This window comes from Cryptotermes secundus, unplaced genomic scaffold (assembly GCF_002891405.2).
Source record: "Cryptotermes secundus unplaced genomic scaffold, Csec_1.0 scaffold267, whole genome shotgun sequence".
Lineage (NCBI taxonomy): Eukaryota > Metazoa > Arthropoda > Insecta > Blattodea > Kalotermitidae > Cryptotermes > Cryptotermes secundus.
The window spans coordinates 786,644-813,435 of record NW_019733322.1 but is presented as its reverse complement, the minus strand read 5'-3'; the positions used below and the strand labels follow the sequence as shown (position 1 = coordinate 813,435).

The window sequence follows — 26,792 nt, the reverse complement described above, 5'->3', positions numbered from 1 at the left end:
TACATGGTCCCCCCCCCCTCAGAAAGGAGACCATATGGAATAAAATCTACTGTTGTATTCTGATTCTGATATGACTTAACCGCTTTAAGCTATGATTGTCTAATTTGAATTCTTTTTTAATTCGCTTAGTGGGGGGTGGAGTCCATCTGGGTCCACTCGGTACGGCGGCCACTGACTGGCCTATTGTACCTGCCCCCGGGTGATTATGATGATGGAGAATTTGGTGGAATGAAGATTGGCAGGGGAAACCGAAGTACTCGGAGAAAACCCGCCCCAGCGCCACTCTGTCCACCACAAATCCCACTTGACCAGACCCGGGATCGAACCCGGGCCGCCGCGGTGGAAAGCCAGCGACTAACAGCTTGAGCTATGGCGCGGCCTTAGTTTGAAATTAGAATTCCTTGAAAATAAAAGAAGGGCGTTGAAATTATGTTAAATTCTTTATTACAAATTCATACGGTGTCACCAGAATATAATGTCTGAACATGGTTAAATTAAATTGAAATCGTTTGCAACTATCGATTTTACAGCATACGAGCACGTGCTCTTCTTCTAATGTTGGCGGGCGTGTAGAAGAATATAAGCAATCAAAACTAGTGATGTTATCCATATAAGGATTACGAGTAAATTAACTCTCACTTGGAGGGGTTACCAGCCCGCTGCAAAACCCATAACCTGGAGAATCAGAGACAGTATCAGGTTGTACATCCCTTAGTGAGGTTGTTTCCATTGTAAGCAACGAGTGCTCGCTGTTCTTGACCCCTCAACCCAGGGCTGGACCTGATTATCAGGCACTAAGAGCGGGCCCAGAGAAGCCTCTTCTTCTTGACAAGGTGTGCTCCTCCTCGTCCAAGCGGGCCTTGGATCGGAAGTAATGCAGTACTTGTTTCGACCGTATGAAGACTCCACTACCCCGACATATGACATAATGAGGACTAAAAGTTCGAAACGCAGTACTTCTGAAACTGTAGCATATCTTACATATTCTTATGTTTTCTGCTCCTAAATATTTCTTCAACAGCCTCCTGAAATTTGGCCATAGGTCCTTGAATCACACAGTACATCATCAGAAGTTAAGGTAAGACCACATTACTCGTATAAACCTAGACATGGATAGCAGGACAGCATTACAAAGAGTATTAAAGATACTGTGCATGAGGTTGCTGGCTTGACGGAAGCAACCGAAGACGGGGTCCTTCTGTGGGCAAATTTGAGACTTTATATATCTATAAAAGGAGAGAGAAATTTCTTAACAACATGAGCAGTTCTTGTGTTACCAAGAAGGCTTTGCTCCGTGGCGCCAATTTGCATATCAATGCTTTCTGGAACATAACACTAATCCCTTTTTCGTCCACAGGACACAGCGGTGGAAATCCAAGCGGTTTCGTATTCCCAGGAGCAAACGACTTCGCGAACTACGGTTACGGGGCGTATAGTCCGTACGGGGGAGCAGGGTATGTTCCAGTTGACTTCAATACCTTGTTTCAACAGTACCTCAACTTCATGCAGCGCCTAGCCCAACAACAGGCCTATGCCACAAAGTGAGTACTTGAAGCAGTGGCTGTATGTGCTTAACAGTAAGATTCCCTTGGCTTGGGACAATCCGCAGTAGTCGCTGAATTATTGTCGGCTGATTCTTGGGGCAATTAACAGAGCAGACATTCTGCAGTGTCGAATGTGATGCAAAGATACCGAGGAGGTTTGGGAAGGAGAAGATGGTGTCTTTTGGTGATGCAATTCCGACGTTCGTCTGGACATACTAAAGGAAATAACGTAAGAAGATATTTCCGCAGTGCAATCAAAATTGTTATCTCTTAGCAACCTTCCCAGGACTATATCTGAATCCTTGCAAAATGGTATCGCCATTATTTTCCTGCCTTCGATTGATAACAACTAAGTAAAAACAAACTAACCAACCAACCAACCAACCAACCAACCAACTCCACGCAGCATATTCTTCTATAGAAGCTCGTAGTCTCCCAGGTGATCAACAAACTTGTTTACTTCGAAGTTGTTACGGAGGGTCTGGTTAGGTCACGAGAAAGACTGAAACAAGTTTCTTTAATTTCAGTACCAATAGACCTGCAAATAAAGTAACCGGAAGGAAGTGGGTCAAGCGACTGCTGTGTATGAGATCCCAGGGCTGAAGAGTTTTACTGTGTTCACGTAATTGGAGAGTATTAAATTTGTCAGAAATTTTATTTCACAGTCGATCTGGAATTTATTACAAATTTTGACAGGACTCGCCTAATGATCTGTTGGCGGTTTCGTGGATAGGGCCACGTACGCATGCGCACACACACACTGGGTTGAAAGCCTGTATGCCACACGAACGAAAATTGTTTGGATACATATATGTCATTAGGGCTTATATTTAAGTCACAGATCTCGTACAGCTTACGTGATATAGGCATTTTACATTAAATTCCAACACCCTCGATGTTCCACCCCTACAGCAGGGCAACAGGTGGAACTGAAACGCGTTACAAATAATGATACAGCTGCATAAACCCATCTGTATATGTATACACAGTATAAAGGTATAACAGTATGTTTGCCAAACTAGTGACTACTCTGATGAAATTGCGAGTAGGAATAGCATACAGAACATCACACCCAGATACGAACGTCGGATGTGGCTTTTGAATGAAAGGGAGACAGCATTTGGTAGCATCACAGATGAAATGTCCCAGACCTCTGCTGCGAATTGGAAAATTGTCTCTCCAAAGGAATACAGATGCTAGGATAATAAATCGAGGTAAAAATATATTGAAGGATGTGCGTGTTTTATCAGTAAAACTGAAAAAAGAAACTTGTAGAAAGAATACAGAGAAATAGATTATCGAAGTTAGCACATACTCGTATAAATCCAATGGTAAAAGAAATAGATGTCAACGCAGAAGGAATATATTATTGAATAAGAGTTTATGGAACAGAATTTATAAACTTATAAATCCCAATAATTATGAATAAATAATTAATTAATAGCGAAATGCAAACCGAAAAGAAGATTAGTCTTGAATTGTAATTCGGATGACTTCTAGCTGTATGACCGTAAACTTAAATTTGATTGTGTTTGAAATCTATACTTTCATATACATGTATGGCCGTAGTTCGATCGGGGCTGGAGCTTAGAGATTTTCAGTCCACTATACTTGCATGTTTCTTTTGGTGCGCGGTGGACTAGGCGCGCACGGTCTTAGACAAGCTCAGAAGCGTAGAATACCCCTGGGCGCACACATTTACGTTTGCCTGAGTCCGAATGTTTGTTTCGGTAAGGATTTGGGGAACAACTACAGCAGAGGAAGTCGTGGGTCGAAAAACTGTATAGGGCCAAGAGGAAAACCAAGAGAAGGAGATGTAGAAGGAGGAAGAAGAAAAGAAGGGTTAAAGGAAAGAAGAAAGCGACGATGAATAGGACACGGGGAGACCTGTAAACTTTACGGAAAATGTTCATGGTACACTTAATATGCATTTCGCAAAAACTTTTAAGTACATAATCAGTTTTCATAACATCTCCAGTTTGAGCAGTCATCTCTCCATGAGAAAGTGACAAATATTTACCCTTGAGTGCGAGATGAACAGCTGTATGGAGACTGTGATTTGCGATGAGATATGTACCTTGCAATACACACTGGACGAATTACGCAATCAGTAATTGCAGCGGTAGCCTTGGAGGCTGACGTCACTGTCCCAAGTTTCCACGTACTTCAGTGAAGTTTCCTCACCGCACATCTTCATTTCGCCAAGGGACAAGCCGGTTCCCACGAAAATCTCACCAAATAGGTGGCATATTTAATATAGTTAATTCATTTCAGGTGCTCTTTAAAGCAATGAGTGAGCACTTATTGGCGTCCACACGCGAGTAATATAACCACTTTAATAAACAAATGATTGCAAAATTTCGTATTGAATCCCTGCTAAATTCGTTAGCCATATGTGATGTTTTTGATAGTGGACTTTATAAGAAAGCATACATATTTTTTTAACTATATCGTAGAAAATATTGAAGAAAATGAAATATTTTAGATTAGAATTGAATGCTTTGAATACTGGAACTGTGTTATGTGACTATTTAAGAATGCTGTGAGCTCAAGACTCCATGAATGGAGAACCAAATGACTGTTAGACCTCCCGTGTCGCCAGACAATACAGGAAAGCGCTGTCAAGTACACATTTTCCTTGTGGAATTCAAATAGACAGCGATCCGTGAGTGTCCTTTGACCGGGTGGGGACTGGTTTTGGGATTTGAAACAGCTCATCTCCTTAAGTGATAAAAATACTTCGCACATAACTGTAGTCATGTAAATAAACAGTTCTGCACCAGATCCATGAGATTATCTAAGGAAAGCAACATTTTCCCTCAGTTATCATCCATTCGACTAATACAGTAAGTCATTTAAGGCATAAGAGAAGATGCAGTCCAGTGTTAAAGCGATTGCCTATTAGGCGCAGGCGCGGGATTCCATTTCCGGAGGGGCAGGTATGTTGCGCTTCACCGCAGCTGTTGGGGTTGCCCCAAACTCATAACAAACAAGTAAAGGTAAAGTTGTCCCTGTGCTTAACTAATTAAGCACTACGCCATGAGGGTGTAAGAGGTAGTGGATGTATAGATCCACATTTTCTTGACTTCTGCACTAGCTGGAGGTGAGTGGTCAGCTTCACTCACCTGCCGCTTTTCCTCCGGGGAAAGAGCCCCCCAGTACCCATTGGACAGAAGGTTGGGTGGACCCCAGAGCCGTTATGGACGACATGGAGAAGTGAAAATTCTTGTCCCCACCAGGACTCGAACTTCGATTCCTCGGTCGTCCAGCCCGTAACCAGTTGCTATACCGAGTGGGCAATTCCGGCTTTTTTTCTGCTGGAGTAATGCAGCCGAGGGCTTCCGGTTACAACCGTCTCGTGAGTGCAGAGATTATGAATAGTGGATCTCATATTCATTCTTCGTATGCACAGGACTTAGTGCTTGACACAGAAAGAAGTTTAGATACAAAGTTTTGAAACGAGTCTGATGGGATGGGTCAGGTTCTGTGTACTAAATTATTGATGTAAGTCTTGAATAAATTATCTGACAAGCTTAATATCTCCAACAAAAATGCTTTGCTGGTTAGATGTGTTTAGTTTGTAGTAATGTGGTTAACTGTGATAGACTAAGTTTTCATGAAGGATGGATCATGCTCTTAGAAGCTCAAACGTTTATCTCAGTTTTAATGCAGATTGTTAAATTAAATATAACCGATATTATTAAGAACAATAACTGTGTAAGTTGATATGTTTACTTTCCTGTTCTCGCCTGTTTTAACAGTAAACTTGCATTTGATGTCATCGCCTAAAAATCAGATCTTGACTGTGTTTCTGCATGTGATTTTGGCCAATAAATTCATTTCGCACTACTATATCCGAGAGTGATGTTTATGTTGGTTCTCCTTGGTAGATGTGATTATCTGTAATTCCTTCGTGCACTGTGCTTCATACAGTCCAAAATTATCGCATTATGAGACACAAAGTTAGTTGGCTGAAATTTGTGCAGTAGCGCGCAACTGCATGGTACCACGTTGGGTTCTTCACAGAAAAGCCCCTGTACCAATGGATCACTTTATTTATGAATTTCCTAATCTCTTCATATCTCAGGTTCGTCATAACGATTTCTCATGAACTTGAAGTCACACAGTTTCGTATTTTTCGCGTGTAATTACTCGTAGTCTGCTCCTGAAAGCCTCAAACAAGTCTCTACTTTAGTAGAATGCATTACTTCCACATGAGGAATGAACTATTCAGGTCTGCAGTTCGTTTATACGAGTATAAATTCTTCCTTATTTATCAATCTAACTTTCAAACGAATGGAAAGAAAAGGCGAACCAGCCGTACATATTGTCCTAATACGTGTACAACAAATTACAGTCGTGTTTTGATACTAATAAGTATGATCCATCTTGAATTGCTTTAAGCAGTGTTGCTAAAATCGCTTTATCGTAGAGTGAAAATAATTCCATAGGTGATGGGGGAATTTGTCTCTGTAAATAATCAGTTTTGCTTTATTAGAAACCTTCAGAGTACATATGCATTAACAGTACGAATCAACAGAACAGCAGACACCTAAACAAAAGCCTGCTGTGGCCGCATTCATGAACAAAAATAATCTTGGCAGAAGATAGGGTTTAAAATAGCACTCCCGTTTTGAGGGTCTGAAATATGTGTAGATCCGAAATTTAAATTATAAATTTTATGAAACATGCTCACTCCTAATCAAAGGAAACTGTCCTTTATTACATAACCTAGGCTAAAAGAGGTGGTTAGAGTAGGAGAGTTAAATATAAGAAAAATGTCATATTTATATCCGTGATTCAAGAAAGTAGACCGCCTCTGTGGTCTAGTGGTCAGAGTTCCTGCCTACAGATCCAGAGGTCCCGGGTTAAATTCCCGGCGCTACCAGATTTTCTGAGAAGTGGGTCTGGAACGGGATTCACTCAGCCTCGTGAGGATAATTGAGGAGCTATTTGAAAGAAATTGACGGCCGTGGGAATTCGTTGCGCTGACCACGCGACACCCTCTATCCGCTAAAGTTGGGACTAACTTCGCCGACAAGTGGCGGTCGCTCGGGCGATATAGTTCGCTTGAGGGCTAAAGCCACGGAGTTTGTTTTTTTTTATTCAGGAATGTAATGAGGAGACTTAAGACTCCGAATGTAAATATTCTGTAGTTAGTAACAAACTTCCCGTTGCAGAATGTGACAAATGTATCAACTGGGGGGCACAGAAAATAGCAAACAAGAAATTTCTGCTTCCTTGAAAGTCAGTGTTTTATATTTAAGCCTTCTCGGGATTACTGTAATGGAATGAGTTCCTGCTTGCATACTTCGCGACTGTTTCTTGTACCTTCTAAGAAATGTCGCTTTCCAACTGCTTATTTCTTTTGGCATGCCTCATTGCCCCTTAACCCGATATTTTTATACAACAAACCGTTCTCGACCACGTGGCTCTTCTTCCTGTTATGATGTTTTTTTTTTTTGACATTGTCACATTTTCTCCTGTTTCCGCATTTCGTGCAAGTAGGGACATAATCCTTCTCCCCGAAGCGAGACACCTGCTGCTCGCAACTAGTTTTTTACGCTGTAAATGTAATGAACAATCTAACTTGTTCCATTTGTTTTATGTGTAAAATAACCAAGTATCCCCTTGGAGCAAATTCCTTCTAGAGAAACTGTTAGTCACTCCGCTGCTCAAGAAATTCTCTGCCTTTCAGAGAAAACAATGTTTATTCACATGTTGGGTACAACCTTCCACTGGACCTTATCCTGAGATAGACGAATCCAGTCCAGATCCTCATTCCGTATTTCTTCAAGCACCGTTCTAATACCATTGCTACCATCTATGTCGAGGTCTTCCTGTACTCTCCATGCTTTCCGCCAGTGTTGTATGCGTGTTAGGCCAGTGTACATTCTTTCTCGCGGCAAAAATACTCTGTTTTGTTTGTCGCATGTGGTAATGTAGAGACATTGCACTGACTGAGGAGAATGTAGACACATTGCACTAACTGAGGAGAATGTAGACATTGCAGTAACTGAGGAGAATGTAGAGACATTGCACTAACTGAGGAGAATGTAGAGACATTGCACTAACTTAGGAAAATATAGAGACATTGCACTAACTGAGGAGAATGTAGAGACATTGCACTGACTGTGGAGAATGTAGAGACATTGCACTGACAGGAGAATGTAGACACATTGCACTAACTGAGGAGAATGTAGACACATTGCACTGACTGAGGAGAATGTAGAGACATTGCACTGACTGAGGAGAATATAGAGACATTGCACTGACTGAGGAGAATGTAGAGACATTGCACTGACTGAGGAGAATGTAGAGAATCCGAATTAGCGAAGAAATTTAGGAGAATAAAATTTAACCAAAACTTATAAACAGCGGAAGATGCTGAGAAATATCGTTGATAACTTGGAAAGGATTGATCCCTTAAGCCAACTTAATATCTGTGCCGGCCTCAGAATCTTATAAGTCTCTGCGTTTCCTCTTTGTTCTGTAGGTTTAGTATTGCATGCCGTCTTCAACCGCTTCTTTTCACTCGGTCTGTTTCTTATGTTTCAAGTATCTTCAATTGTGTCATATTCCTCAAGTTTCTCATATCTTTAAGTGACTCTTCCTGTCCATCTCTATGTTTGCATTCATCTCTGATGTACTGTACTTTACCATTGGTTTAGTCAACATTTGGTACCTGCAATGTCAGATGTGTTCTCCTTCACGTTTTGACTGTTTTTTTTTGGCAAATCAACCCGCTCTATGTGCAACTGCTTACATTTTCTTTTCTCGAAGTCTTCCTAGTCATTGGAAACTTTAGAAATAGGCGTGTGCTTAGTTATTAGCAAGTGTATAATGTACGTTGCAGCTATTATTCTCTGTCAGTGATTCACGTACCAGTTACTTAGACATGAGATCTGATCCCGCCAACTGCTGGAAGTTCTGAATTCATTTCGTGTTCACTATATCAAATTATTTTCCCAGAAATATAGAGACTCCATAGAAACCTGAAAGAATGGCCAGATTTTGTAATTTGACTACATATTATCTTTCGAAACTATGCGGGAAGTGGGTGTACAGATTAATGCCCAGGCCAGTTTTATTCTAAATCTCTCCCCAGCGTTCTGCAGTTCTAGCCAATGTTGCAGTTACGAATGACCAGACTTCGCAGATTCGTATATGGTGACCAGAACAGAGACTACGATGCAACATTTCCATGACTATTATTGAAATTGGTGTGAGTCTGTTTATATATAATATACGAGTATATACAATATATAGGTGCAGTTTAGTTTCTTGTTATCTTCTTCGATTTGTGCTTTATTTCCCTTACACTGGCTGCTAGGTTACCTTAAGTGGGATTCGAACCCACGATCCCAGCGTTCCAGAGAGCGGAGACAGTCCATGCCTTAGACCGCGCGGCCGCTGTGGCCGGTATCTTAAGACTAAACAGTGTGTAAATGAGTTTGCTGTACCCCAAAGTATTGTTTTGTTTCTGTCATCAGTCTGTTTCTCATCTACGTATCTACTCTGAATATACAACGCACATTTCGATTCAAAGCGAAACTGGCCAATATGATTTTTTTCCCTTAGCACTACAGCCCCAGTGGGCCTAGGCCTACCTCCATGAACTTCTCCGTTCACTTCGGTTTTTCTAGATCTTACACGTTCGGTAGGACCCCTTGGGCGGGTGATCAGCTCGTCGCAAGGCCTCTACCTGTACACAAACACAGAAAAACGCACACAAACATCCATGCCCTGAGTGGGATCTGAACCCACAATCCCGGCTTCCGAGCGAGCGAACACAGTATATGCCTTAGACCGCTCGGCTACCGTGACCGACAATATGAATATATATAAGTAATAAATACAAGGAAGAAAGCAAATTCATGCAGATGTATAGGATTCCAAAATGTATTTTGAAAACGGAAAGATACACTTAGGAATGGGTAGTCGTTCATATCTTTCGAGGATGGTATGAAATGAGTTTGGCTCAAATATAATTTCAAATTTTTTAATAATGTCAATAATACACATGAAAATAGTTGAGGGATGAACGAAATTTTAATACAAGTTTCAAACTTCTAGTTAATTCCACTTCATACATATTATAGTTATACTGATAGATAATGTTGTTCTTGACAGGGGCCAAAATAAATTATATAAATAATTTTCTTTTTGGCTACAGTCCTCTGTTCTTGTCACCTTTTGGCCGCTCATATTCCGAGTTCTTACCGGGTTGACCAAACTTTCATATTGGCCTATCTTGAAGACTGTGTAGCCACAGTACAACATATGCAACACAGAAAAACACCGAAATGAGAACACATGCCACGAGAGGAACCCAAAACAAAGATCTGGGCTGCCACCGAGATCCCCTTGGGCTTACCGGATACCTTCCACATGAGAATTGCCGTCGAGAAAATAAAAGACTTCATGCAGAATTCATAGAACTCTTTTTGCAGATGTGAAAAATTAGACGCAATGACGGTTGAATAATTTATCGCCTAACCGACGACAATCGGATCTGGGGCTCTCAGACCACAGAGAATCCGGATAATCTGTAGTCCGTAATTTGGATTGAAACGTTGTCATAAATATTTTACTTGTAACCGTGTGTGATTTAGAACACATCTGAATGCTGTGAAATAGGTTATGTATTCTGACATGGCGGTTGCGGAAAAGAGAGATCGTTATGGGTTTAATACTTTAGAACACTAAATCCCTACAACTCCTCGCTCTTCTCTTTTGTGAACAAATTGACCCTGAATGCAACAACAGGCCTAGTGTTCCAAAATATTTTTTGAAATATTTCAGACAACCAAATTTGACAATGTTCCAGGTGCATTATATGTATAAATTCAGTATTTTTTGGTGACACTAATTCGTAAAAGTAAAATATATCCCATTCTTTATAAACATACTATACACTGCAAGTAGGGAAGAGAAGTTTCAAAACCAAATAGGTCTCGCTAAGATAACAGATCCACTTATATGTCAATTGGTCAATAAGCCTAATATTCTAAGAAATATCCAGCAATACGAATAATGGATAATATTAAAATGGATCTTAAAGGACTAGTGCCTTAATATATGGATTTGATTCTAATGATTTAATAAATTATGTTTTCTGATGCGCAGAATCAAATCAAATTGGAGGCATGTAGGGCTAGATAAAACTTTACACACTTTTTTTTTTCGGAAGACTTGAAAGGAATAGCCCACTTAACGGGATTTGGGTATACGTGGGATGACAGTATTAAACAGGATGTTCAAGGAATAAGGTTTGGATTTATTTCGGCTTGCTTGGGACATGTTCCAGTGGCCAGATCTTGTGTACTGAAATTCTAACGAAACCTGTGGGTGTCGCAGGAGGTAAGGTAAATTTGTCGTTGTGCTTAATTAAGCACTACGCCATAAAGACGTATGGGGGAATGGATGTATAAATCCATGAGAGGTAGGGAATTTATTGATCAGATGAGCGGCCGACTTCTTATCTAGAATGACTCTGCTCAGCGAAATTAATTGGCTACGTACATAGATAGTATGAGAAATTTCGCTTATTTGTGACTGAATTTGGTGTCAGAAAGTCTGTCTGCATAATTTTCTAATTTAAATATTTATGAAGGAGAGCTCATTTAACACTTCTCCAGTAGGCCATGTTCCTAGAAGACCAGGCTTCGCTTCTTTCTTGTCCTGCTGCAATCTATGCTATGCCAAATTTTAGAGGTTATGGGACCTTCAGCAATGGGCCTTACTATTACGCATGGACAGCTGGTGGGACTTCATCGGAGCCTTCAACTGTGGTGGCGGCATCTGTGGCTTCTACTCCATACTATTACAAAGCAGCAGGATACTACTACATGCCATCTGCTTCTGCTCTGAACTATAACGAGCCGGCCTCTTCGGCTCCGCACTATAACAAGTATGCCAAGACGTCTCAGTACTATAGCGCTCCAAATTCTGCTGTGAAGTACTATAGAACGCCGACTACAACGGCCCAGTACTATAGTACCCCTACCTCCTCGGCTCAGCACTTCTCCACTATTTTCTACTCCCATGCATCTTCAGGGGTTCCGGTTCGACAGCATTACTCCCACTCTAGCGCGCAAACTGTCTTCAAACCCTTCAACGTCTCACGGTAATATTAATGTTGTTACTATTATTATAGTTTATTAAGTTAAACATTTATACTGCTATATCTAAAGTACAGGCAGAAGTTCATCACAGTCCTACGGATTCAAATTTCCTCAAAAGTGGTATGTCTGGAGAACTGTTCCAGACAGGAGACTTTAAAGCACCAGAATTCTATCAGTACTGGGGATGTAGTGGCGTGGATATCGACGTTTGTTAAGAATGGAGCAGAGAAAACTGCTCTCCAGGCATATCACTTCAGTAATAGTTGTTACTGCCCTAGTTTTATTGCTATTATAATTATTATTGTTTACTTATTTCAACTTAATCTGTGAACCGGGTTTACATGCACACACATATATAAAATGTGTGCTTATAACTCTGATATGTGTACGTAATTATCCAAGCGAACTTGTGTAATACCCGTATATCTATCAGTTAAAACGATGTTGAAGTTAAGACAGTGTCAAGTGTGCAGTATCATGCAGTTGTACATGTTTATTTTACGCGTTTTTTTGTAAAGTAAAAGTATACAACGCATTATGTGGAGGTCATGTCTGTCCAAATTTCAGTCTGTGGTCTAATTTCAGCTCCTTAGACGCTTTGACAGATTTGCTTACAATTCGATATTGGACAGTATCGATAAGCACCGTAGAAAAATTAAAAATTTCCATCAATATTATTCTATAAAGAAGATTTATTCACATCTGGACACAAATGGATTTTTGTTGTTTCACAGGTATTGCTAAAAGTCCACATGCGAGACTAGAATACAATTTGCTATCCCCTTCTATTTTCAATCCATACTGGTCTCTCACAAAGCCTAATTTACATAAAACCCTAGAAGGGGTTTCAAATGTCTCCCAGAAACCGCCTCACAGATTTTGTTGAAATTCGATACGTCAGACTTTCAGTAATATGTATTTCATTGTTCCAATTTTTAAGCAAGCGTCAGAGAACGCGATTCGTAACTTCATATACTACACATTATGAAGTAAACCTTTCCGGTATTTGTTTATGCGAGTGGCGAATGCAATACCATGTTTAAATGAAGCTGATGTTGCATAATGGTATTAGTCCTACTTTAAGACCTGAAGTGAAGTTGCTTACAAGTAGCTTGATTTTTCACTGTTGAATCATTTACTGTGTATACCCATACATATGGTTTGTATGTTGATTTACCCTAGATATTGCACAGATATTACGAAGCCTACACACCAGGAGAATAGTGTCGTTAGCTATTATTTCTGATATTTAAAGAAGCAATTGAATTCTATTCATGATGCACTGAAGAAAGTATGTTCTTTCGGAATGTGGTTACTACATTTTGAGAAAAATATTTGCTATTATCCAAATAATAATACTGATTTGTGACCTTCAGTACATTCTGATTAAAATTAGGACTACTTAGGCTTCGAGGCTTGAGGTTTTGCTGTGGTCTTCTGGTTTTCTCGATGACATATTTTCTCGTAGCCTAGACAGTGTCATGACCCAGGAGACTACAGTCATAATTATGTTTGTTTCTTCTGTTCGATTAATGACTTGGTATATATCACATATCACCGATGTTTATCTTGATTGTTGTGGGAAATATATCATCATAATTATGTAACATTTCTTAATGTAATAGCATAATATTTTCACGAAGGTAATGAAGCCGCAAAGAGTATTTTTAGTTGCTATCTGTGGGATGTGGCCCATATCCTTCCCATGTTTGGAAATTTGAAGTACATAATTGAATTTATAATCAATATTTTTATTGAACAACGGAATACAGAAATGTGAGACAATATTGATTGTAAGTGTACAGTTTTGTCATATTCGGTACAGCTGTCCCTTATCAAGAGCTCATTTTACGTTTTTGAAGACCAGAGTAGTTGGCAAAACTGCGGTTGGCAAGACCAAGGCTTTATGGAAGTTACGCGTTTAGAGGAAGTGATGACGTAAACATTCATGAAGCCCTGAGTTGCCTCTTCCTTCACTAAGCACAAAATACCGTGGACATAATAGTATCAGTTCAAAATGTTGCAAGACTTCGTCAAAGAAAGCGAGCCGAGTGACGGTTGCCTGCAACTGAACCTAAATACTATTGCACATTTTGTCCTTAGCTGTGATTTATGTACTATTTCTCTGTAATCCTAATTCATCTATACCCAGACACGATAACCCAGTGTCTGGAAATTACATTGACCCACTTCCTCCGGGTTTTAGTGAAATCAACAGCCGAGCTGCTTTCCCGGGACCGAATGACTTCAGTGGTTCACCGGGATTTGTGTTCCCTGAAGCAACACATTTCGGTGGAAGCGTCTCAGATGGCGGTCCAGTTTCTGCCTCCGCTTCTGCCAGTTTAGGTCCTAAGGGCGGTTTTGGTTCAGTATCAATTTCACCGCCCCCTCAAGGTAACTTGGAGCTCGGCACTCGGATGGGAAGTGTTCCACCGTCAGATGGCAACAACTTCTCCGTGTTCACCTCCTCGTCAAGCAGCAGTAGCGACGAGAATGGGGTCAGGAAGAGCTCCAAGGAAGCTACGTCCGTTATCAACGACAACGGGAAAATCACTACGTATCACGTTAGTGACCCGTAAGGACATCCTTAGTATTACTCTGATATTCGTGTTCTCTGCACAGAGAAACAAGCCCTGACGCTTTTCTAACTGCTTTTAACAGCACAGGATTTACTTTCGCTGCAATTGCAGGGAAATCGCAAGGTGAAGATAAATCGAACCAAATGGGCTGATGCCCATCTGTTTTAACCTGTGTTCGATGTTGCACCTGTCAGATATTATTCCATAAACTGCTGCTATGAAATAGTACATCCTTTAATCTTATATGATTCCTTTTGCTGAACTAAAAATTCAACCAATGTTAAGATAAATAATAAAAATAGGCTTTGTCACTTTAAAGCGAGAGTAAACATTAAAATGATATAATAATACCATCTTATAAGTAATTTACTACTACTTCTCAGCACTATTGAGGAAGAAAAGATGCGTTTCCCTGAAATATGATTGAGAGTTTCCATTGAAGGGAAAGATTTTCGTTTTTATATATTTGTTTTGGGAAGAACGGAAACTTGTTTATCTGGTTCACACACACTTATCAAGTTACGTTTACTTCTCTGTTTACCATATTAGCTTGCCCTATTGCCGTTGTTGTGTCTTCCAAATGCTGAAAGATTAATTTAGAATTATGTACTTGCCTCTTGTTCAGGTGAGGCCACCAGTTCTCTCCGACACTAAACAATCTAGTGAAATTTAGAATGAACACCAAGACACATACCATGAACCAGTGAACACTGGCTTTGAGACGTGAATCAACATACAGGCAGTTACAGATCTATGTACTCTGTGCAGCTGATATGTCCCATGGTTGCTGTTACCCTCGGCTATCAGACAAAAATTGCCACTTAAGTCTTGCCAGTTGACTAATCTGGTCTGACATGATCAAATTTTTTATTCTAAGTTTCACGAGAACCTTTAAGTTCTTCTTCCGCCTAAAAATGTCACTGGTAACTTCCATGATACAGAGACTACAATTATATTCATATTCCAAAAGACGACAACAATGGCTGGTTTTCTAGTATTGTTACAGAAGAGACCGGCGTTTCTTAACGAATGCATTGAAAGTGTTGAACTACGTTCCTTTTTTTTTAAATTGTGAAAAAATATTTTATATTATTTTGTTACTGCTAGCATCTTCACCGCTTTATACACATACGAACGTACTAAGTTAACGAAACTCGATAAAATGACAAAAGTTGCATTGCAACAGATTTCTTTGGTAGCTAACATGAAGCAGTATTGAACATATATGAGACCTTACACAATTCAATTGCACAAGCATTTTCTTTTCTTATGGACACCAATTTGAGGTAAGAATTGTAGTATTCTTATATTTGTATTTTTACAGTGCACCGTAACCAGACTGTAAATTATGAACTTGTATTTCGGAGAGGTAGAAATGCTAGACGAAGGAAAACACTTCTAATTGCATTACTTTAAAAATAACAAATTTTTATTGTATACGAGTATGTGTATTTGTTCCTCCTTGTTCTAACGTTGATTATTTGTGGTTCATATGAGATAAATAATTAGAGATATAGTTTGGTGAATATTTACCAACTGTGTCAGTATTTTTCCCATGTGAATATGACCATTTTATTGTGTTCCTTATTGTCTTCGTTAATAATCCGATTTCTTTTCTCCACACACTTCCACATGTAATATATGGGCATTAACTCTTCCTCTGAGAGACTGCGCGTCTCCATAATTAGTGACACCTTTTCCCTACTCGTCAATCTCTAACACAACTTGTCCTGCTTTCATTGTGTATTGCGTGTATTTAAAGCTTTTATGATTAAACATTTTTATCTGCAGATAATTAGTGAAATACACTTGCTTTTGTATTTCCTTTAACACCCAACTTATCGTTCAGTATTTATTATTTGTTCCATCAACACAATTTCGTAATAAATTGAATAAATTTATACTGTATTTCACTTACAATATGTTTCGGAAATTTGTGGTCATCANGGTTACTCTTGGCCTTGTTCGAAGTTACGTGACACTTGCTATAAATCACTTTACATTCACACTCTACTTTATCTGCTACTTTTCTCCTACATCGGCCCATGTGCTCGAATTCCTTTTCCTTCTTGGCTGCCGGCAGCCATGGCAGCTTCCAAATCTCTTTCTGCTTTAGCGTATTACATTACTGCATTATTTATATTATCAATGCCACTTATAGTTCATAGGCAAACATAAAATATATTAGGGTAAATTTACTTCAAAATTTTGAACGTTAACATATTTATTTATTATTAAGATTTGGTTAACTCTTACTGCTGTTGATTCACAGTAGAACGAGGTCATAACTTGTGTGATTGTGTGCTGGTTTTGTAACTAGCACGTTCTATTTTGTGTATTCGTTTCCGCTTGTAGTAAATCTTGTTGCGAATGGTGTTGTCTCTGATAATTTGCCTGATAATGGTCATATATGGCCGAAACACGTTTAAAAGTAAAAAACAAAAAGTATAAATTTATTACATTTTTACTCGAATTGTGAGGATCCTCCACGGCCTGTTATAGGGATAGCTTTACTTTTTATACTGAAGCTGTGTTGAAGGAACCTATAATAAATAGTTACGTTGTACGACGCTGAAATAAAATTTGACTTCTCGTTGAGTAATTTTATCAAACTTTTCACCCCATTTTTCTCAATGTTATTTCCCTGAACCAGTGTCCTTTCCAAATGTATTGTGACGTGGCGTATAGCCTAGCAACGCTGTTACCCCTTGGTGACGTCACCGCTGTTGACTCGCTTTGCATAGCTTCAAGGTTGCGGGGACTCAGCTCACTTCGGCTCCGCTCGTGACGTCACCGCGGGGAGAGTTGCGGGGTGATGACTCGCCTATTACGCGAGCGCTACGTTACCGCTACGTGCCGCTAGGGAGGTAGGGGTCAACATGTCACAGTATGTTTTTGTTTTAATTTTCCTCTTACAGTATTTTCTTTTTCATCTTCCTCAGCCCCTAATTTTATTGTCTATTTTTGCTTATTCATAATATATTTATATATTTTACTATACCCGTGGGAAACCTAGCTATCAAGGAGTGTTGGATTAGAAATTAGTCGCATCAAATTCTTATTTTCTTTGTTTCTTCTTCTTCCCTTACCTCTAACATAGTGAAAAGTTCTCGTACGTGAGGGAATACCAGGCCGGAATCATGGGTCGGATCCCGTGTAAAAATATGGCTATCTGTCAGCTATCACCAGAGCAACAATCATCATCGTCACTACCACCACCGCTATGGTCATTATCATGAGAGGTAAACTTGAAATCATTTCCACCGGAAGCTCTTCATCCTAGCCACGTGGGACAATTCAGGATGACCAGAGAGTGAGAAGACAGAAGTGATTTATGATATTTCGTCTTATTGCACAACACGTAGAAGAACTTTTCCCCCATTTCTCCAATTCCTATTTGATATTACAGTTTCTTCCACTGCCTTACAGCAAAATGCATTAACATTTTGCTGTATGCTGCGGACTTCTTTACAATTGTCATTTGAATATATTTATATGTTGTAGTTTCTGAACGTAAACTGGTCATGGGTTTGGAACATGGGGACGAAAACGGTGAAGAAGCACATTCGGAAGCGTTCAGAAACGGAGAGGAATATTATGACGGATCTCAGGCCGTGCCCTATTGCAGACAGTCACCGGCTTCTCAACTCGGAGGCCCGGGTTCAATCCAGTGACAGTCCATGTGAGACTTGAAGGGGCAAAATGGCACCGAAGCACGATTTTCCCCCAAATACCACGATCCTTCCTTGTCAGTTATTATTCCATCAATGTCCTATTGTTATCTGCGATCCGGGGCTGGAAGAAAACTCCGATATTCAGCCACAGTTTCAAGGAACTCGCGTCACCCCGAACAATAAACGAAGGCTGATGTTAGAGGTAAGGGTTTTGAATTGGGAGATATATGGGGATGATCTGCAGCGACGTTTTCCTTTCAGATGTGTTGAAACTCTCGTTCTGCGTCCATAGGGTGTTGGTTGCTCAGCTAATTCGCACTTTGCTCTTCTCTCACAGATATTACGCACGCTGTACGCATCTTCACTAGTCTTTCACAGGACCAGTCGCCATTTCTCAAGTCGAGTGCAGAAATTAGGAGATATTAAACAGAGGGGTCTCATGTTAAGTTGGTCCCCTGTCACCCCGGCATGGCGCGTCCTCAGGTTGCGGATGGAGGAGGCGGCCTCCAGGTATGGAGGGTAGCAGCGAATATACTGAATAATGAGTCACGTACAGCCGAGAATGTGTGGTTCTCCAGCTTGAAGGTTAGGCGCGAGTTTAACAACTCGCCGTAAAAAGGAACTTCTTACGAAATGTCACAAAGGGCCTCGTACTTGGAAGGATTCTAACAAAAATTGAAATATAGGATTTTGGTAGGAATGCTAGAAGGAAAGAGATCACTAAAAAGACCAATACGTAGGTGGGTGGATAATATTAAAATGGGTCTTAGAGAGGTAGGATGGGGTGGTATCTGGATCAAGATAGGGACCAGTGGAGGGTGTAATGAACCTTTGGGTTCCATAAAATGTTTGAAAATTCTTGAGTATCTGCACAGCTGGTGACTTCTCAAGAAGGGCTGAGCTCCATGGAATTAGTTAAACAAGGAAGTATTTGCACATCTAATAATGTAGTTACATGTCTGTAACTAACCAACTGGTTAGTTTCACGTGACATTGAACGACATTGTGGCTTCTTAACACCGTTAGTGGGCACACAAACCGTGACTGCCTGCCTTATCACAGCTGCACGGGCGGTAACTAATCGCTTACCGCTTATGGTATCCGTGCCGATGGTTGGTACTAATGATGTGTCATATTATTTTTATAATTAATTAGGTGCCCTGCGTAAAGTTTCTAGCCAATTCTCAATTCTGCGATCTACCCATTGTCTCAATGTTTTGTTTCTCTTATTCTTCGCCTTTAGCCGCACTATGGCCCTGGGGTCGACTCAGCCTCTAATAGAAATTAGTATCAGGAATATTCCTGAGGGCAAAGGACGGCCGGCGCGTAAGGCTGACAACCTCATCTGTGAACCGATTATTTAGAAAATGTGGATGCCTCGACGTCTCACAATTCTGCGGGCCTCCACGGCCTATTACAGGGATAGTTTACCTTTTCTTACCTCTAATCTGAGCTGATAGAACAGCAGAAGTTTTATATTTCCACCTGGAGAATACGCAGTTGGAATACTGGTCGAGTTACCGACTGCCCTGATCATTGATTTCCATGGTCTTTTTCAGTTACTTTATGTGAATTCGAGGCTATAAAGGCAATGTCATTCCCATGCTTAACTAGTTAGACACCACAGCCTGAATACAGAAAGGAGAGTGGAGGTATAGCTCCATCATTCTTAAGCTCAGAGTGAAACGTAGATGGGAGGCCAGCTTCATGACACTGTTGCGTTATTCCGAGGAAACAGCACCAAGGTGAGCATTTAGTAGGGGACGCTATAGAGGGGAGAAATATTTCTTGGCTCTGCGGGGAATCGAACCCCGATTCCTCGGCCCTCCACCTCGTAGCCTAATTGCTATAATGAGAGCAGTCCTGGGTTCTAAATTCAGGGATTGTATCTTTAAATACAACAAAACCAATTCCTTCCAGATGTTTTGCTATTCATTACACATAATCATATCACCAGTTCATTCATCATACAAGCCTGTCTCTGTACCTCTGCATTGAGCAGCTCTGTCCGCGAATCACTCGTTTCTGTCTTCGCTGTATCACGTTCTAATCCTCATTCTCGCTTTCTGTCTACCAGTAGCTGCGCATGCCTTTGGTCCACTAACATGCAACTTTGCGTTTCCTGTGCGGAGGACGAGGACCTGCAAACATTTTGCAGCGGGATCTAGCACACCGACCAGGAATACCAGTAAGTCGTCAACGTGTACTCGATAAGAGGAGGCCATCCGAGTCCTTTTGCTTAAGAATATAGAGAATTTCCTTTTTATTATATTTCGATACTGACACATAATGTCTGTTAGTGAATGGCCACGATTTGCGAATATATGGGAGGATAATATTAAAAGAGATCTAAAGAAGCAGTTTCTGAAAATGTGAAATGGATTCATATGACTCAGGTAGGGTCCAGTGATGAGTTCTATGAACACAACGATCCTGTCAGTTTCATAAAAATAGGAAATTTCTTAATCACTTGAGAGAACGTTGGCTTCTCAGGACGGACTGACCCGTGAAGGTGGAAAAGCCCCAACTAGAATTGACGGGACATTTTTCTTTCTCTGATTTTCTTAGACAACAAATAATTCTTAATCAGAAGGGCCAGCAGGCATAAGAGAGATTACTGTCACGTGTAGGGGTGACAGTAGACGCTGGTTTGGATTGGCGAATCGATTTATTGACCACTTGCTGGTCGTAACTACAAATAATTATTACACTATTGCTGATTTGCACTATTTACAATCACTCCACACTGATCTCATCAGTCTGTCTCCACTAGTCTTCTCCATCCGTTTCTTGGCAACGGATTTATAACACAGGAACTGTAAAAGTCCCACTAAATTATACACTCCCAATATCGATGTACTACAGCACATGTGACGTCTCACTAAGTCTTCTTCTTCTGTCCACACTGCTGTTCCCTTGGAACTTAGGGACTCAAGTGAAGTACAGCACATGTGACGTCTGACTAAGTCTTCTTCTTCTGTCCACACTGCTGTTCCCTTGGAACTTAGGGACTCAAGTGAAGTACAGCACATGTGACGTCTGACTAAGTCTTCTTCTTCTGTCCACACTGCTGTTCCCTTGGAACTTAGGGACTCAAGTGAAGTACAGCACATGTGACGTCTGACTAAGTCTTCTTCTTCTGTCCACACTGCTGTTCCCTTGGAACTTAGGGACTCAAGTGAAGTACAGCACATGTGACGTCTCACTAAGTCTTCTTCTTCTGTCCACACTGCTGTTCCCTTGGAACTTAGGGACTCAAGTGAAGTCAATTCCCGCTCTCGCATTCTCCCATTTTTGTCAATAGGCTACGTCGTGTAGAAGTAATAGCAGAGGATACATATCCTGTCAGTGCCTAGTTTTATACACAAGGTTCGAACATCCGGTCACGTTGCTACTTCTCCGTGTTCAGAAGGTTCCGAGTTCACATCACGACCTGAAGTCCAGGTATCGAGTATGAGGATATTTGTAGTTTCCTCATTCCTTCCAGGCGATAACTTAAATTGGGCCACGGCCTCTTCCATCTACATCCTTTCGAATGCAATATTTACGACTCTTCCTACCAGTCATTGCTATACAGCCAAGCTATTGCCGACATCCTTTAATATAGTAGATTAAAGTTGTCCTTGTGCTTAATTAATTAAACATCACGCCATGAAGGCGTCTGAGGGAGTGAAGGTGTAGCTCCATCATTCTAAGTCAATAAATAATATATCATTACCTCATTAAAAGGGTCAAGGCTAAAAGGATAATTATCCTGGAAAAGAGACTGGGCAGAAGGTAGTATTGAGCCAGGGAAGGAAGAATGTTCTGTTCATATCAAGAGACAGACGTACACAGGCCTAAGCGAGGTTTGTACTTGTTTAGATCTTGCCGATAAATACATCCGGGATACATTATACGAATCGTATGTTCCAAAACCTATCTATAGTCACTCTAAAATCATGAGAATGTAAATAAGGATATAAACATTCAGAAGCTTTCAGATACCACTGCCGGTACGTTCTCTGCAGAAAAATCATAAACAGAATAAATTATCGAGTCTAAAAACGTTGGCATCGTTTCTATAGAAGAATCCACTTCTTCGCGCACATGACACGGCAATGAATTTTTAAAGTTTGTGACTAACGAATTTGGATCCTGTTCTTCTGAAACTAGAATGCTTGTTAGAACTTATCAGGGTATCATTCGGGACCTCATGATACATTCTCAGCAGCTGGAATGGTTCCTACAGATTGAAGATAATTAACAAAATTTAAACTTTAGCGCAATATGTTCCTGACAAGAGGCAATTCTTTGCAAAAAATAGAAAAAGTGCTGAATATGAGCCCCAATTCAAGGCGCAGCAAGACATCTAAAGGACCCTCTTAAGAAGGCCATAAATCATTCCTTCGGCAGATTGTTGTTACGAAAACATTTAACTATCATGAAGGATTTTACACCACGGAAAAGATGTCAGTTAATTGAAAATTAACTCATGAGTCTGTGGAAATTTAAATGAGAACGAAAATTATGAATTAGAGGCAGAATGTTTCGTACCTAAGGAAATCCTACCGACAATTAAGAAATATGAATATGTTAGAGATATGATGCCGCATATAATAATAGGGATTCTGAAATATGAATATATTCATAAAAATGATAACATTTGTGTGATGAACCAGAGCATGTATGCGATCTGATCATTAAATACCGTATGAAAATTTTGTTACGGGACTGTTCAAAGCAGGTAGAGTAAGTATTTCAAATCGAACGTTTAGAACAAGTGTTTGAATTAACAGATTAATTACACCTGAGCTGGACTAGAAATCCTTGCCGCATGCAAAAATCTAGCTGGCAGAAGTACAATGTTTCCACATCACAGCAATAATAAACACAATTGCAGTTCTGCCTAGGGGAAAGACACTCTCACTCCGATCAAGTCTTAAGGAACAAAAGACGACATGCATGTTCAGATCAGTTTTGGTAAGATAGTCTACGTTCGTCAGGTACTCGATAAATATGGGAATAAAACGGGATGAAGGGACAGTATATCAGCAATTTACTGAAATCCTCTGCCCCCAAGCAATACCTTACTACAGATAACTGTAGAGCTTGGTGCCATGTTGGAGCCTTATATCATGTCGTTTCTAGCATGCTGTGGTTGTTGCGCCNGGGGGGGGGGGTTGAGGAGCTGGACACAAGGAGGTAAGAGGACCTAGTTTAGGGGAAGCAGTACTGTGATGCAGAGATTGAAGTGTGGCTCCTCTAATGGGCAGGTACCACTAAATAAACCAGCTGATCGTATTGGAAGATTCTATTTTTTGTTTCTATAGATCTCGCTCCGATTTTACAGTTAATTTTCTAGGCATACCGGATGGAATCTCACAGTTTGCTACCAACACACCGGATAGGATGCACGTGAAGCAGTGTCAAGCAGACACAAATGCTCTTCACCAGACTTGTCCATTATACCTGCAGTGAGAGCTTGTATCAGCAGAGCCACCAAGGTTCCTAGCAAGAGGTGACAACTTCCGTAGTTGTTCATCAAGGTTCCTAAATGAGAATAATGTTCTCCTTACAAGTAAATTAATTCTTGTCTTGCTATATATTGTGGCCGGTAACAAAGAGTTTATTTTTATCACTGCTTATCAGCTTTGTTTTACTGCACGTCATTACAAAGGTCCAAGAAAACCACTAAACATTGAAACTGAATGTGGAATGTTAGTTTCTGGTCTATACTGAAATTGTTAATTTACTGGGGAAAACGTAAATACCCGGGGAAAACAGACAGAAGGTGTGTTAGAAGATTATAAAGAGAGTCTACAAAAATCATCTTCACGGCTGACATGTGAAAACATAAAGATGAAACTTACAGAGCTGTAATTTTGCTTGTTAGGGGGAACTGCAGCATGGGGTGCTTCATAATCTGTACTACGTCCGATATTGGAAAATGGTGTCGGCGGGTCATGTAGCAAGCACGGAAGAGAAAAGATGTAGGTACAAAGTTTCAGTCAGGTTACCTGCTTGATTGAAAGAGATCACTTGGAAGATATTGGCATAGATGGGGTTAATATTAAAATATATCTTACAGAAATAGATTAGTAGAGTGAGGGTTGGGTTCATTTGGCTCAGATTAGAGACCAATGGTGGAGTCTTGCGAAACCATAACGAAATTTTCGGTTCCATGAAATACGGAGAACCTGACTAACTACAGATGAATTAGGAGGAGCCGGGATAGCACAGTCGGTATAGCGACTGTCTACTTGCTGGACGACCAAGGGGTCAGAGTTCTGAATCTCAAAATGGTCAAGAATTTTCTCCAAGTCGTCCAGACCGGCTCTGGGATCTACCTAACCTCCTATCCAATGGGTACCTGGGGCTTTTCCCCGGGTGGCAAAACGTCTGGGGCGTGAAGCTGACCCACTCACCTCCAACTAATGCTGAGGTCAATAAAAGTGGAGCTATACATCCACTCCCCCATACGCCTTCTTGGCCTAGTGCTTAATTAGTTCAGCACAGGGACAACTTACCATTATCTTACACATGAATTAGCCTTAGAAGTCCTCGGGAGTTAGTTGGAATTTAAGTTGGAAAACGGAGTTCTATTTTACAGGCCTGTATTTCTCGAACATGTTCACCTTCTGGACTGGTTGGTCTGGTTGAATGTAATATTGAATTTAGTTTGAGATATTGCCGTAGAAATGTGAAGGTGCAGTGTAGACAACTACGCCAGTATAGATAATGCTTTGCTAGTTGTGTGAATCCTCTAACAGATGGCACCTCAAGTCCCTTAGAAGTTCAGAAATAACAGAAGGCAAAGGTGTGAATATGCTGGTAATTTTGTGGTTACCAGAGCGATTGTTACCTTTTGCAAGAATGACTCTGCTCCAGATTGTCATCACTACAATTCCAATTTGAATTCGCTTTAAACCTTGAAGCCAATATTTCACCCTACTCATAATTTAATTGAATATTTTCTTAAGCAACAGTTGTGATTTATATGGAGCTGTGGAATGGTGTTTTGATTAAGCCTACGTAAAATTATCAAAGCATTCTTTGCCACTTTGCCTAAGTGAGCAGCATTTATGACCATTTGTTCCAAATAAGCCTACATATCTCTTAAAGCTTGTGTAATTTTACGTCGTGGAAAGCATTCAGTACACAGAATCGTAATATTCACCTCAATTTCGCTGATTAAACATCACATCGAAAAACGTTTAAAATAAATGTACTCATATATTTCAGTCTCTCTTTAATTCTTGCTGAAAAATACTCCTCTTTGAGGAAATACATGCAGTATGGTTTGAGCTTCATGTGAGGTAGGAATTATATTGAACCGGTATGGGCCAAAATTAGAAACGTCAGGCAAGTTTTGTACAGACTTCCTTTACCAGGTTTGATCGAAATTTATTTAAGTAATTTTGAAAATGAAACATGGGTACAATCCGGAGGGAACCATCTCCCAATTGTCCAGTGCTTACAAGCATAACCCTGCAGTAAGCATACAGAGAACTGAGTTCTGAAGGCGTGTGCGTATGCAACATGACATCAGGTTCCTTGTTAATTCCTTATCGAAGGGGTAATTTTAAATTTCGGCCTTCTTATGTATGTAGTCGGTATAGCGACGGGCTATGGGCTGGACGGCCCAGGTTCGATTTTCTGAAGTACAAGATTTATCTATTCTACAAAGCGTCCAGACCGACCCTGGGGCCCACGCAGCATCCCATTCAAAAGTTTTCGGGGGTAAAGCGGCAGGGGCGTGAAACTGGTCACTCATCTCCAACTAATGCTGAGGCCAATAAAAGTGGAGCTATACATCCGCTCTCCCATACTTCTTCAACCCATAATGCTTAATTAAGCACAGGGATTTTATCTTTTATACTTAATCCGTTTCTCCTATACCTTAAGGTGTCGAGGTTGTTATTTGCATTTTGATCAGTTTACAGACGGTAGGACTCCTTGGACGAGTGATCAGCTCGTCACAAGGCCTCTACCTAAACACAGAACAACAAGACATAGAATAAACACATACAAAATATCCATGCCCTGTGTGGGATTCGAAACCACGATCCCGGCTTTCAAGCAAGCGAAGACAGTTCATGCCTCAGACTGCTTGGCTACCGGGACCGGCTTTTATCTTTTATAACTAAATTTAATTTTGATTCTGTTGAAGTGAAAGCTGCGAAGTACGCACTAAAATAACGTAGTTATGTTCCATAGTGTGTTCTATGTGAGTAAGGTATACAAACGTATATAAGGTATGCTGTCCACACAACAATATTCTGTATTTAAAGAACAAAGAAGACACCACTGCATCAACATTTCCTTTTATTGACGCAACATGTTTCGACTCTTATACCGGTCATCATCAGGCGTACAATGCTCCAGTTTAAGTTATTGAAATGCAATTAATTTTCATCTAATTCTTCAAATGGGAAACCTTATTGTGTCTTGAAATTGAAACTGGAGAATTATACTCCTGATGATGACCCGGTATAAGGGTCGAAACATGTTGCGTTTGCAAAAACAAAATAAAGCTGTTGATACAATAGTGACTGCTCTGTTTTTAAATACAGAATATTGTTGTGTAGACTGCATAATTCTGTGTACTTTTATACACCGTATTCATAACACACAACAGGATCCACACTACTGAGATTGTTCTGCGTGAGTCTCTGTGACACTGCCGATGTCCTCATGGTAGGTCAGTTCTGTTCAAGTGCCCTCGTCCACGTCCTGCGTGGCTTGTGTGTTCGCATCTCTAGCCCTTCAGTGCTGCTAGGGACGCGCATCCTCCACGAAGCCCTATAACGAGAAGTCCTGTGTGTGTTGAGGGCTGGACGTAGGTCAGGTTGCCTTAGTCAACAGATGAACATCCAACTTCGGACA

The 26,792-nt window shown here is 40.5% G+C and overlaps 1 protein-coding gene across 4 annotated transcripts in view; it reads left to right on the top strand.

The window, feature by feature from the left end:
• LOC111867932 overlaps positions 1-16,056 on the top strand; it is a 31,929-nt gene extending 15,873 nt beyond the window's left edge. For 2 of the 4 annotated variants that reach the window (XM_023858165.2, XM_023858164.2), the window contains exons 3-4: positions 1,358-1,541; positions 11,260-12,147. In XM_023858165.2, the coding sequence (XP_023713933.1) occupies positions 1,358-1,541; positions 11,260-11,677 (602 nt within the window). In that variant the 3' untranslated portion in view covers positions 11,678-12,147. Of the gene's footprint in view, positions 1-1,357; positions 1,542-11,259; positions 12,148-13,877 lie in introns of those variants that run through there. The other 2 variants (XM_023858167.2, XM_023858166.2) reach the window with 2 other exon arrangements.
• The last annotated feature ends 10,736 nt before the right edge of the window (positions 16,057-26,792 follow it).